The sequence below is a fragment of the Ascaphus truei genome, chromosome 4 (assembly GCF_040206685.1).
Source record: "Ascaphus truei isolate aAscTru1 chromosome 4, aAscTru1.hap1, whole genome shotgun sequence".
Taxonomy (NCBI): domain Eukaryota; kingdom Metazoa; phylum Chordata; class Amphibia; order Anura; family Ascaphidae; genus Ascaphus; species Ascaphus truei.
Genome location: NC_134486.1, coordinates 411,694,837 through 411,709,589, shown reverse-complemented (window position 1 = coordinate 411,709,589; position 14,753 = coordinate 411,694,837). Strand labels below are relative to the sequence as shown.

Genomic DNA, 14,753 nt, shown 5'->3' with positions numbered 1-14,753 from the left:
AAAATGAAGCCCCTTTCTGTGCCCCAGTTGATGGCAGTAATTAAGCCCTAGTCACCAGCCCTAGCACCCAACGCTCCACCTGTCACTACCCCAATGCTGGACATTAAGGACTTTGTCAAGGCCCACTCTGCCCCTGCTACTGCCCCCTCATCCACATGGAGCTCGCAGAGGGTAAGATATATAGATCCCACGGTTCAGGAGTTTGTGCTGACAAAGTTTCCTAAGGATATAGATAATGGGAGATGGCTATGTTAAAGTTCTGAGTCAGAAGGAGAAATATCAGTGGCTAGATGTGTAAAGAGACCAGTCAGTAGAGGATCTTTTCAGTCATTTAGGAGGTCCTCAGGGTCGCAGTCAGAAAAGTCTTTAATGTCTTCACCGTCTGGCTCATCTAATGCCTTGTCCCCTGTGCATGCCAGATTTGATAGTGCTGGGTCTGAACCCCTTTCATCTGATCAATGTAATTGGTGGTACCCTCTGTTCCAGTGGTACGCCTCTAAGTTAAAGTACACAAGGTTCATTCTACGGAGTGGCCCTATAGTTGATCATTGGTGGGAGGAAGGTGCCTTCACTATAGATGAGTCAGCTGAAGCTCTCTGTAGGAGAGAGCGCGAGATCAAATTGGGGGTACGCATCCCTAAGGCTTCTGAACGTCTTAAACGAAAAATCAACCCACAACATCTAAGGTTTTGGGTACTGCCCAGCCAGGGAGCTGTTCGGAAGATACTTAGATTAAGCAGAGCTGACCGGGCTATAAGAGCTAGATTCCGGCAGTCTCACGGTTACCACTTCCCGTATCTTCCTGAGCCCATAATGCAGGATATAGAAAACCGTCGCCATGATTGGCTAACGTTAGCTGTAACTAAATACCTGCAACGTAAAACAAATTACAAAGAGTTTATCACAGAGTCCCGCATATGTTCCATCATGGAAGAGTGGGTGATAGGAACCTGTATTTATATAGACAGGGTAGAGGTCTGCCAGGAAGCTGATGTACCCAAGGTCTACTCTGTAAGGGTAGAGGATGATGATGGGCGGCCTCTTAAAAAGCCGGACCCCCGGTATTACCATTAGTGTGATACCTTTGGTTATGTTCAACTAATTATCTTCATTGTTATCAATGGATGACAGGATGGTGTGTATTAATAAAAGAGAGAAAAACAGTGCACTGCCAGGTAGCCAGGTGGTAAGAAAAATAAGCTTCTATTTATTCAGCACAAATACAAAACATCACCCTAGGGGGTGAAAAAGTCCCTTCTACGTGTTTCAGACACTATGTGTCCTTTATCAAGGAGTATAGGGGACTAGGAGATGGGTACCCACTATATATACCCAGTAGCCACACAATATAGCAATAATAAACCTGATCTCCGAGATACGATGCTGCCATGAAGAGCTGCTGCAGAAATCACCATAATAAATCCAGTTCAAATATACCTCTACCTGGTGTCAGTTCCTGGGCAGGAGGGGTAAGGAGTGTAGTGATGGAGACTGACACCCACACACCATGGGTTCCATCACAGCTGGAGGCGCTGAAACCACTGAGTAAGAAGAACCCAGAGATCTGTCTAAGCCTGTCCTGTTCCTGTCTCATTAACAACTAGCAGACAGCCCAGTACTCCTGCAGCCTACAGGTATAGCACCACACACCTGGTAATACGCCTATCTCCCCAGCACTGGTCCCTATATGAGATTGCGGGGGGAGAAACCGTGTTACATTTGTTTTTGCGATTTGAGAGTGGCGGTGTATTGGTGGAGGAGGGATTGGAAGTTGGCAAGTGAGGATGGGGAACGGAAAGATTTCCATGATCTCACGGCTGTGCGAAGGGAGAGATAGGAGTATTTTGAGTTTGCAGGTGAGCCAGGGTTGAGGTGGGACGCATAGGGGGGAGTGGTGCGATTGAATTGAGGGAGGAGGATCATGCACAATTGAGAGAAGATGGGGCAGAGTTCAGTGGGAGAGAGGAAAAGTATGTGAGTGGGGGGAGGAGTGATGAGGTGAAGGAGGTAAGGGAGGATGGGTCAGTGGATTTGAGGTTTCTGCAAAGGATGTGTTTGAGTGGGTGTGAGGAGGGAGGATAAGCAGGGAGGGTGATGCAAAGGATCGTGGACAGGAGGAGGTGATCGGCAGGTGGTACAAGGAGTGTGGAGGGGGATTTGGCGTGGCATCTTGCCGTGAGGATAAGGTCAAGGGTGCCTCTGTGTATGTGGGTGGGGGGAGATTCAGTGAGAGAGTTCAAAGGAGTAGATGAGGGGGCTGAAAGCCGAGGCAGAGGTGGGGTTGTCAACGTGAATCACCAGCAGTTTGAGTACATGTGTAAGGTGATGACTAGAGTACACATATTAACTAATATTGTGAATTGTATTACTTACCCAATGCGTGTCATTCTTTCTCCATCTTGTTTCATTCACTCGCTTACAATTTGCTACAGATTACATAATAGTGGAAGGCCAGTAGTAGTATAGTATAGTGTATAGTGTATAGAAATCAGGGCATCTCCTGATATGAACTGCATTAATTTTAGCTCCTAGGATCCCCCTGCTTCCGGTAATATTTACTGGGAAAGGTTCCGCCGGTAGCGTTCCCTCAAGGGGAAATACAATGGAGGTTCAAATCTCACGCATGATGCGGGAGAATAGGAAGCTGCAATGTTTTCTGTTGTGGCTTCCTATTGGCCTCTATGATGCAGGGGAATTAAACCCTTTAGGAAGAACCAGTGGCACATTCTCCACTAAGTATCTCCGGAAGCAGGGGGTTCCCGGAGCTGAAATTTACACAGTTCAGCTCTCAAGGTCCCCTGCTTTCTATACATGTTAACAAAGTTGGCTGTCTGGGAGGAACTGCTCCTTTCAATCTTTATACTTCCTCTTGTTTTATATGCACTTTTCATGGTTTTCTTTTTCAAAGGTCGGGCTGCTAGGAATCCAAATGTTATGGACACATGATTCAGAAGAAGCACTTAACAATGCAAAGGATGACAGGAAAGCCATGCAAACAACCAATCAAAGATTTCTTGAAATTCTAAATACCCTTATAAGCCAGACAACTCATAACCTCACAAAGTTTGAAAGGATCCATTTTGAAACCCTGGTCACCATTCATGTGCATCAACGGGATATCTTTGATGATTTGGTAAATCATTGAAATTATTGTCCTAAAACTGTCAATTGTATATCTACTGTATGCTAAAAAAAATAAATAGAATATGCACTCACCAAATGTGAGATTGTAGATATAATGCAGACTCAGATCTCACCTAGGTCTGGTTGGTGAGATTCTGTTCCCCTAACACTAAGCATCAAAAGTCAGTACATCAGTAGAGAAAATGGATCAGCACTCAACAATACATCAAGTTCAAAAATAGATAAAGAATCATGTAACCAAAGCCAAATTTAAAGCAGCCAATTAGCTGCTTTTTAATGACTGTCCCTCACAGGGTATACCAAAAATAAAACAATAAGTCAGCACAGTCTCATAAGTACAACGTTCCTCAGGCACTTTGTGGGTAAATGTATCCAGACTGTTAACATCATATGGGACTCTGCTGAGTTATTGTTTTATTTTTGGTATACCCTGTGAGGAACACTCATTAAACAGAAGCTAATTGGCTGCTTTAAAATTGGCTTTGGTTACATGATTATTTATTTTTGTACTTGATGTATTGTTGAGTGCTGATCCATTTTCTTTACTGATATCTCCTGTATGCTGAAATAAAATAGAATACCTTTGCTTGATGTTGACCGTTGCAGACAGGAGCATTCAGTTTTATCTATTTTTTTCTTTCGCTACCTGCTAGTTACCTTTAGCTAACTTAATTTATAATACTTTTCAGTTGAAATTTCCCATTTACTTTAAATCGGGCATTTCAGACAAAAATGGCCCAATCAGCCACTTTGGATCATATAGAATAAGCCCCTGTGTCTTTAAAATCTGCAGTAAATATACATTTACAGTACACACAACACAAGAGTTTTTCTACCTGTGTACATTTCTACTAAACTGATTTCATCATGAAGGTGACAAATAGAAACGCTTAACAAATGATTCTATTCTATCCCAATCTCGTGCAGAAACCATGTCTACTCAATGCCTTAGAGCAGTGGTTCCCAACTCCCAGTCATTTACTGGGCCACAAAAAAACAGAAAACACAGCGCACAACGCTCATAGTGCATTAAATGATATCTTTAGTAACCAAAGTAAAAGGTAAGTATTGTGCGTACATAAAGGTTAAATTAAACAAGCATTTCTGGGTTATATGTTACCCAACACCAACGGACGCCTGTGGTGGTCTCGTGGCTCTCTCCTTCTCACTCCGACAACCTCGGTGTAGGGCCTGGAAAAGTCTCCACTCCAATCGCTGGTATTTTAGCCTCTCGCCTTAGGGTGAGGCTAGTGCAATCTCTGCAGTCCAGAAAACGACCTCCGCTTGTCTAAGTTATGCCCGTCACTGCATCAATCTCCTTTGCAACGGAGCAGCGGGGCGCACGCTGTTTCGGCGTCCTGGTTGAACGCTTCCGGGTCTGTGACGTCACAAAAGCCGCGAGACTTCGTCGCAGGTCTTACGAGACACCGGATCAGTTCTCTGGGAGTGCTGGGATCAGAGGGTTCGCAATGTTCTTAGTCCAACGCGTTTCGAAACCGCATGGGTCTCTTCCCTGAATGAAGAGACAGCGTGCGCCCCGCTGTTCCGTTGCAAAGGAGATTGATGCAGTGACGGGCATAACTTAGACAAGCGGAGGTCGTTTTCTGGACTGCAGAGATTGCACTAGCCTCACCCTAAGGCGAGAGGCTAAAATACCCGCGATTGGAGTGGAGACTTTTCCAGGCCCTACACCGAGGTTGTCGGAGTGAGAAGGAGAGAGCCACGAGACCACCACAGGCGTCCGTTGGTGTTGGGTAACATATAACCCAGAAATGCTTGTTTAATTTAACCTTTATGTACGCACAATACTTACCTTTTACTTTGGTTACTAAAGATATCATTTAATGCACTATGAGCGTTGTGCGCTGTGTTTTCTGTTTTTTTGTGTGCTTATAGGGGGGACTAGAGCCATCCCTGGTGTCACAGCTGCAGACGCTCCATCTATTTCCATATACACACAAGGTCACCCATTTTATTGTATCACATTTATCACGTCACTGATTTATTGTTGTTGCGCACCTTTTCCTTGTCACCCTTGTCACTATTTACTGGGCCACCTGTACTGAAGCAGGAATATCGTAGAAGAAGGAGCGGCTCAGTGAGTAAAGACACTGACTGGCACTGAGTTTGAATCAGGGAAATCTGGTTCAATTCCTGGTGTCAGCTCCTTGTGACCTTGGGTAAATCATTTTATATCACTGTGCCTCAGGCACCAATAACATTGATTGTAAGCTCCACGGGGCTGGGACTGTGTCTGTAAAGTGCTATGTAAAGCTAGCAGCGCTATACAAAAACAAACAATTATTATTATCCTTTAAACCTGACCTGTTGAGGACTGGAGTTAGGAACCACTGCCATAACTAGCAACCCCAGTACTTCTGTGTTTGAAATGTTAGGGAAATAGAAACATGAACTCTCATAACTCCAGCATATACTGTATATCAAATGTCCCATTTACATTTCCTGGGTCAGTAAGAAAATACTGGCCTTTTATATGCAATGGTAGAATGTCATAACCAAGTGCGTGAGGTAAAGGTGTAATTGCGGAATGTGAAAAACAACTTTGCAGAATCACTTATTTTGTTTGCCTTCCTCTGCATCAAAATACTGTAAATATATACACTGTTATAGATACATTTCTGTCGTCTAAATTTAACATGGGTTGAACTTTAGATGTAACTTCAATCTTAACAAAAATGTGGAAAGAAATTTGAATATAGAGCGCAAACTGTAGCATTAATTGTTTTGTTCACACAAATCCTGAAATGATTATCTATATATTCATTTTGCATTATGTAAGGTAAAAATGCACATCCGATCTGCAACTGACTTTGAGTGGCTGAAACAGAGCAGATTCTATTTTAAGGAAGATGTGGACCAGGTTTTGGTATCAATTACAGATGTGGACTTTTCGTACCAGAATGAATTTTTGGGATGTACTGATCGTCTTGTAATTACACCTTTAACTGATAGGTAAGGTCACCAATATAAAATAACACGTCTGTTGTAGTATAGTAGAGAAGTAATAAATTGCGGGATTTCTACTTCACACTTCTAAAAACACTATACAATACTGTAATGAAGTGCTCTGCTGCTGCTTCCCATATTAAAGGTGAGCATTAATGAATCCATGGGTACAGAAAATCTACATTGCCCTATTGTCACTCATATAACGCTGTCTCCTCCACCCTCTGGGAGATTCGGACATTACATGGTGTGTGGTGCATACCTGCTGGCTCACAGTTGATCTGAGTCTCCGCTGATGTTGTTGGGGAGAACAGGACAGGTTTCTGGGGTACATTACCGTTGTTTATTCCTGTTTACACAATGCCTCCATCTACTGTGGGCTCCAGATGTATGGAGGCAATCTCCCACAGAAGAATGTACTCCTATCCCCACCCAGTAAGATCACACACTAGGCAGGAGATATAGATAACTGGAACAGGTTTATTGGTCCTCTGCTGACACAGTATCACAGGCTACTGCCCAATATAGTCCACTGCAGGTCTCCAACTTCTGGATGGTCCTGGACCTCCACTCCGGGCCAAGGGAACCCGAAGCAGTCCTTGCTCTTCCCTGCCCCTCTAGCAGGGACAGGGGAAAGGTAATCACTCACTCCTCCCCAAGGGGAAGAGGGACAGGGGATGCTAATGCAGAGCAATCCTGCATGATATCTGTCTCTCTCAACGGTAGGGACACTACTACATTTGGGTGGTGCAACCTCTTAAGTACAGTGGGAGGAAGGTACAAGGTCTGAACCCATGATGGGGCCTGCCACTGCCTGCCATAAGCTCTTACCAGGGCTTGCATGTCAGGGAGGACAGACTGATAGCCAAACCATGCATTGCTACACATACCATAAAAGGAATAAAATACAGCCAAAAATTGTGTCTAAGGGTAGTGACATACAAATTATGACAAGTGTTACACTTTTAGCTTTCATGGATATTCCCCGAGAGCTTTTGTCTGCTACATTACAAACTTTAACAGCGCAATCTGGATTAAGGAAGTGCAGGATTCGGAAATCTACTCAATGACAGCTTTTATGTGTGACTATGCTAAAGAGGAGATTACCACTTAATTCAGGGGGCATGAGAAAGGAAATCTTACCTTCAAAAACCTAAATGATGTTGTGATTTATACCTCCTATTTCAGATATATAGATACACACACACACACACACACACACACACATATATATATATATATATATATATATATATATATATATATATATATATATATGCAAATATAGCTGTTTCCTGTGGAGGGTTTTTGTCACTTTTTTTACTCACACTTAACTCAGTATATATATATATATATATCACATATACACACATATATATATATATATATATATATATATATATATATATATATATACACACACATATTATTTAAGTTATGGTGGGTGATAAAAGGCGACAAAAACCTCCACCATTAGCATACAGCCTGATGAAACCCAAAAGGTCGAAACAGCTGTCTGTGAGTGGTTTGGCTGGCTTTGCATCTATTCCCATGCTGTTCTTAAAAGCTGTGTTAACAGCGAGCATTATCTTATAAGGGTTCTATGTGAAAATGGATTTCAGGCTAAAGGTGACATTTGCATGTCATTTTCCAGAATCCCTTGCTGCAGTGGAAGCACTGTTTGCTAGGTGATAATGGTGAAAGGCAGGGTTACAGACCTGTCTAAGACATGTGAATGTGCTCACAAGTGATATTCTTTATTGTATGTGTGTGTGTGTGTGTGTGTGTATATATATCAAACTCATACGATACCGTTTGAAGCACAAAATCAGGAGACAGCACTCTGGTAAGTTTGATCACAAGTTCTTTGTATTGAATAAAAGACACATAAACCGACGTTTCGGTCACCCAATGGGACCTTTCTCAAGGTGGTGCAATGAATACAGTGCAGAGTACATATATATAGCCCAAAACCCCAGTGCTGCTGAAAAACACCAATCACAGAAAATTAGCATCACCTGCCTGTGTGCCCTACAAGTAACCTGGGAGAACGGTGGCCATCTTGAATATATTACACTGGTAAGTAGTAGTAATGTATTAATGAGCATGGGCATAGTCAATGACCCATGTTTGAGCTTTGAGCACAGCCTGAGTTAAGATGCATAGCCAGTAAACCCACCCACAGACTGACTGGGTTTTCTGGCTATGCATCTTAATCCAGGCTGTGCTCAAAGCTGTGAAATGCAGCAAATTTAAGCTTATAGGGGACCATGTTAAATGGTTTTGAAGCCAAAGGTGGCACTGTGTGCTCATTTGCATGTCATTTTCCAGAATCCCTTGCTGCAGTAAAAGTGCTGTGTGCTGGGTGATAATGGTGAAAGGCAGGGTTGCAGACCTGTCTAAGACAGCGGTGCGCAAACTGGGGTGCGTGACCCCCAGGGGGGGTGCAAGACTGAGTGTGGGGGGGTGCGGGGTTTACAGAGGCCCCGCGCACTTCCCGAAGGCACCTAAATTAAGTGCCGGGGGAGCTGCAGGGCCTCAGTAAGCCTAACTTACCTTGGCTCCGGCGGCTTCTCACACACGTCGCCATGGTAACACGGCGTTAAATGACGCCACAAGGTCATGTGACGTCACGTTGCTATGGCAATGTGACGTCATGACACCGGAGCGGGGGGGAGGGGGGGCGCAGAGTGATCTAAGACATGCAAATGAGCATACACTAATATTTCCATTTGCTATATGCTTTACTGTGGAGGGTTTTTGTCACTTTTTTTACCCACCATAACACATATACATATACACACAGACACACACACACACATATATAAAATGGAAATAGCCATGTTAGTCCAGTTGCGATAGTGCAGTATAAATGAGTTCTTCAGTATTAGGTGATACTTTTTTTATTTAGACTAACAATTTATGTCATAGGACACACTTTCGAGAGTTCTCCTCTCTTCTTCAGGTCAAGCAATACTGATATACAAAGGAATCTATGGCTAAAACAGTGTAGAAAAAATAAATACAATAAAAACAGATATGTACTTTAGATAAGGTAGGGTGTTAAAAGTGTTTGAAGCCAGGGGAGGGTGACAAGGAAAGGTATGGAGGGGGAGGGATGCTGGGTGGGGGGGGGGGGAGGGAGAAAGTGTGGATAAGAATAGAGGTAGGCAGGATAATTACAAACAATTTTGATAGGGTGTGAGAAACCCCATATCCGCATTAAGTCCTTTGGTTTTGGTGTCAAAGAGTCTTATCATTCTGAGTTCAAATGTTTTCCGTTCTTGGGTGCGTTTAAACATTCCATTGAGGATTTTGCTTTTTAAATCATTTATGGAATTATCTGGTTGTGACACTCATGGTAGACCAAGCTTATTAAGACTTCTAATTACCGGGATCATTGATTGAGAAAAGCAGAGAGATAAAAAATAAACTGTGTTTATTCACATAACGAACGTACACAACTATGTTACACAAATTACAGGAAAAAGACACACTTACTTTGGAAACTGGGATAACAAAACTAATTTTTTCTAGTTGCAAACACACAGCAATATAATTCCCGGCCACTTTTCCTTCCTGTGGCCTCTTGCTGTTGGATTCTGGTCAATTAGCCTCTGAGAAATTTAGGCGATTTACTCAGAGCTGGAACTTCTCAAATGGGACTGAATCTCAGGTGAATCACACAAGATGGAACTGATGGACTCATGAAAAACTTAAATGGAACTCTTAGATGGAACTGATTAATCTAACTCTCTGACTGACTGCATGACTTTTTAAAACCTCCCAAAAGTCCATCCTGTCAGTCTGCAGCGAATCACTGCGTGGGAATTTTATCCCTGGCCAATGGGCATGCTCCGCCAGTACCACAGGTACTGACAGTTCAGAACAGTGACTGGGCATGTGCAACAAAACTGTCATCTTCCCCTCACTGGCCACTTGCCACATAGCATATGCCCTCCTGATTTCTTAATGAATGCCGCTCAGTCTAGCTAGGCCAAATGGACCCTTTGAAGTGAGGATAACCGTGTTCCAATTAGCCTTTCATGCTAACACCTCTGTTAATACCTCTAGGACAATTGTCCCTTTGATTCTATTAGTCATAAGCCCCCGCTGGGGCTTTAAAACCTAATTTACACCATTTTATTCTAGCATGAATTAAACATTTTCCTTACCCCCTCATTAAACTCTCAGCCGCATAGGCACAGAGTCTGCTAGCCATGACTTCTAAATCCCACAGTTCACCCACAGAGCATCAACATATATACACATTAAACTATACCTATGTAATATAATATATTATGGTCTGTCTTATGTGTGGTAAAATATACATTAACAACAAACTTCCTCTATACCAGGCAACCCTGTGCCTCATATTACCTTTTCCTGAATTATGCTGAAGCAGGACATCCTAGGGGTGCGTTGCAAGAACGTTTTCAGGATGGGGGTCTGCCTAGAGCACGGGGCTTCCATGTATCCGAGAATCTCACTTGATTCCCAGATACATTTCTGGGGTAACTCATAACTTGGGTACCCCGTTACCTAGCCACAATCTGTAACCTTTCTCCGGCAAACCCACCCTGAAACTTACCTCCTGAAAATCTCCCGGTCCCAGCACCTCTGGAAAAGGTAAAGCACAAAAATGGCAGTTGTCTCATATTTTGCACACAGTCACAGTAATGCATACACAATGCTCGGGCCCAAGAGCTGACACTCTAGGACCTCAATACACGGGTCAGGGGTAACCAAGTGGGCTTGACCTTTATTATAAGCCTGGTTAACCCCTTCCCCGCCACACCGGCATCCCAAAGAATTGGATACTCGCATCTTGGAGAATGCAACTTTGTCTTCTTTGATGGCCGCAGTGAAGCACGTCGCCCGCAACCCAGGTCCAGGGATTTCTTCCCAGGGACCGTCGTCTTGCGTCGTACTCAGTCCAGGTCTCCTGGATAGAGCATCGGCTCCTATGTTTAGAGGCTCTGGCTTGTATTTCAAGGTGAATTGATAATTAATAACTCCCCCTGGTGGAATCTCAATCAACCCCTCTTCGTGATTGAAGATCTCACCATACTCCTCTTGTTTAGCAATCATATAGCACTCATCTTTGAGTACCGGATGGATCCGTAGCAAGGATAAGGTTTGTTCGCCCGCCTCGTGAAAATAAGCCGGGATCACTGCCCGCACCACATCGGCGTTGGTCCTCAATATGATTGGGGAACTTGGGTGTTCCAGAGGCTCAGGACATACAGTATCAGAGCCTGCACGTCCATGGGGTGGGTCTTGTTGGTGTTCAGTTGCGGTATATTTAGTCATACTTGCACAACACCGTCGATGGAGTAGTCTTCATTACTCAGAACCCACAGCTTCATCTTCTCCGTAGACTGCAAAGGCAAATGTTTCAGGTGTTGGTCATAGAAGGGCCAGTAGATAATGGTCACCTGTGACCCGGTATCCATCAACGGCGGGGAGTAGATTCCTTCCACAAGGACTCTAATGATCGCTGCCGGCCCCACCCGACTGTAGGCGTCCGGTTGGTGTGCTTTGTCTGGGCTGGGTTCCCGGAAAGCTCTACGATTGCGTGCAGAGTGATTGTGTCACCTGCACTATCGCTTAGTTTTTGCAATAATTGAAACGTTAGATGCATGTGCATACAGTAGAAACTTCAACATTTCTAGATGTATTATGATAATAAAAAGGTTTTGTAAGTTAATTAAATTACAGAAAATAATTATGTTTGACTTAGCAGTTTTCTTTTTTTAATTTTTGAGTCATCTGAGTTTTAATGGGGCCTAAAACTTTTTCATAGGCCATGGGCACTGTACCAATTGTGCCCAATGGATTATCCAGACCTGTTGAAACATCATGCATGTGTTTTCCATTTCTGATTATGTTTTCTTTCTTCTCTAATGTCTGTCCTTGTGTGCAGTAGTGTTGTGGGAGTTTAACTAAATAATTACTTTGGGCTGCATTTACTGAACTCTCCCAGCTGCAATACTAGAGCAGAATCAGTACAAAAAAACCACACAGTATGATTCAGAGAAAGGGAAGGGGACTTTGTCCTTTGATACACCTGGCGCAATTCTTCTGTACTGGTTTTACCCCTGCTTTGCAGCTGGGAAGCTTTATTATATAACCGTCTCTGTCTCTTGTCCTTAGTTAGACCATGGAGCTTATGTACTAAAATGTAATTTTCCATTGTTTTGTGTGACAAAATGTTAGTGCTAAAAAGTAAAAGAAACCATCATAAAATGCGTGTCGTATGAACTGTAGGAACAAAAAAGGAAGATGAATGCTGCACTCCCCAACAATGAAAAAAATGAATGTAGGAAGACACATAATTAGCATTTGAAATTATTTTTGATGCATCCCTTATATTGCATACCTAATTGATACAATTTAAATGAAAACAGAAATAAGTGTATATTTGTATTTAATTCGTTTTAGTAAATATTCATTATTAATGGAATAATATTTCTAATAAACATATTGTGAAAATAATATATTTTGTTATCCTATATAACGGAACAACAGTGCTGCGTCAAATACATTTTTGGGTCTTAACAATCTTTTTCGGGTTTAACAGAATATTTTAATGCAATTTTAATTGATTTTGTGGCGGACAGAAATATTATTTTTAAATACATACCAGTCACAGCTGTATGCCAAGCACGGTCTACATGCCACAACAATTGAAAAAGAGAAAAAATTTACTCAGAGGCTGCAAATGGAAAATTTGAGCTTAGTACATTAGCGCTCAGAAGCAGAATTGAAATGGAGTTTGAAATGTGCCAATTGTGAGTTAAAAAATCAGTTTGCTGTGCTTAGTATATTAGCCCTATGTGTCTCAAAATGAGGTTAGTTTTTTAAAATGGCATCAGTTATTGGGAGGAACAAAGCTTAGTCTTTTTAAACTCATTAAACTAATTCAACAAGAGTCTAGTTTAAGAAGTATTGTACAAAAAACTATTTGACTGTTTTCATCTCGTTACTGCTGTTCATCTATTGTATTGCAGATGCTACATAACTTTAGCTCAGGCTTTAGGAATGAATATGGGAGGAGCTCCTGCAGGACCAGCTGGCACTGGAAAAACAGAAACCGTAAAAGATATGGGAAAAGCCTTAGGAAAATATGTTGTCGTTTTCAACTGTTCAGATCAAATGGACTTCAGAGGGTTAGGAAGAATTTTTAAAGGTATGAAATAATTAGTTCAAATTTCTAAATAAGTAAATAACTTTTTTTGGATTTGACAAGCTTAATAAGCATATTGGTATTTGTAATTATATATTTGTGATATGCTATTTCCTTTTTATTCTGTGTTACTAACTACTTCTGAGAATTATACTGTACTCATATTACGTAAAAGTTGCAGTCCAACCTTTCTGTAGAATAAAAGTGAACTAAGGACAATGGCAAGTTAAATAGGCAAGATTTAACTGATTGACATCAGACAAGTTTAAGTGACTGATCCTTTACTGTACACTGGCGACACACTTTATTCGAGCACGGCTAGTCCCGCGAATTCGGGTATACTCGGGTGTATTCAGGTTTCTGATATTTTTCAGCCAGAGTGCATTGCGTTATTTTCCGGCAGGAATTTAAGCTTTTTATTCCGGCTGGTTACAATACTGCAATGCCGTCAAAATACACATGGTGGCGCTTGCGAGCTATTCTCTGTGAAGCCGTCCCCTATAATGAATTGTAATGCAGTATACAGTATATATATATATACAGTACTGTATAACAACAACCCCTGTAAGCCCTAACATACAGTACTGTACAGTACTGTACTGTATATGCACATACATAAATGATACTACTGTATGGGCGGCGGGGGCGAGATGTGTTTGCAGCAGAGAGAGATCCGCTGCTCTCTCTCTGCGCAAACATCCACACATTAAAAATTATTTGAAATACATTTTTATTGATAGTGTAGATGTGCAGGGGGTCTCCGGAGCTGAACCGCGTTGGTTTTAGGTCTGGGGACCCCGTGCCCCCCGAGATACAGGCCCCTTTAGGGGGTGCCGGTAGCCCTCTGCTTGGTTTAAAGGTCCGATCACGTGATCGCGGCCTGTAAACCAAGCAGAGCAGAGGGATACCGGCACCCCCTAAAGGGGCCTGTATCTCGGGGGGCACGGCGTCCCCAGACCTGAAACCTGTGCGCTTCTGCTCTGGAGACCCTCTGCACATGTACAGTATCAATAAAACACATACAATATACAGTATAAATAAACACTCGTTCTTTACCTTAGCGTCTATGCGCTATGGTAAAGAAGCATTATTTTAATAATATTGTACAGTGAGCAGGGGGTTCCCTGAGCCAGAAATTAATGATTAATGCTCAGGGAACCCCCCCCCCCTGCTCCTGATCAATATTATTAAAAATACGGAAAATGCTGCGTCATTACCATAGCGGATAGCCGCTAAGGCAATGAAGGGGTTAACCCACCGTGCCCGCTTTATTGTGTGTAGTGGGGATGGGTGAGGGGGGTATTTGGCCCTTGGTGTGAGTTTACGACTTGCGGGAGGGGGGGGGGGGGTTGCGGGTGCACTTAACCCCTTCACGATCGTAGCAGTTAATACCGCTACGGTCATGAAGGGGTTAAGCCCTCCCGCTACCCCAACCCCCCCCCCCCCCCCCGCA

The 14,753-nt window shown here is 42.8% G+C and overlaps 1 protein-coding gene across 4 annotated transcripts in view; it reads left to right on the top strand.

Annotated features, from left to right (window-relative positions):
• DNAH8 (dynein axonemal heavy chain 8) overlaps positions 1-14,753 on the top strand; it is a 1,091,167-nt gene that overhangs the window by 536,343 nt on the left and 540,071 nt on the right. For all 4 annotated transcript variants that reach the window (XM_075598772.1, XM_075598771.1, XM_075598773.1 and 1 more), the window contains 3 exons: positions 2,909-3,133; positions 5,945-6,117; positions 13,125-13,303. In XM_075598772.1, the coding sequence (XP_075454887.1) occupies positions 2,909-3,133; positions 5,945-6,117; positions 13,125-13,303 (577 nt within the window). The remainder of the gene's footprint in view (positions 1-2,908; positions 3,134-5,944; positions 6,118-13,124; positions 13,304-14,753) is intronic.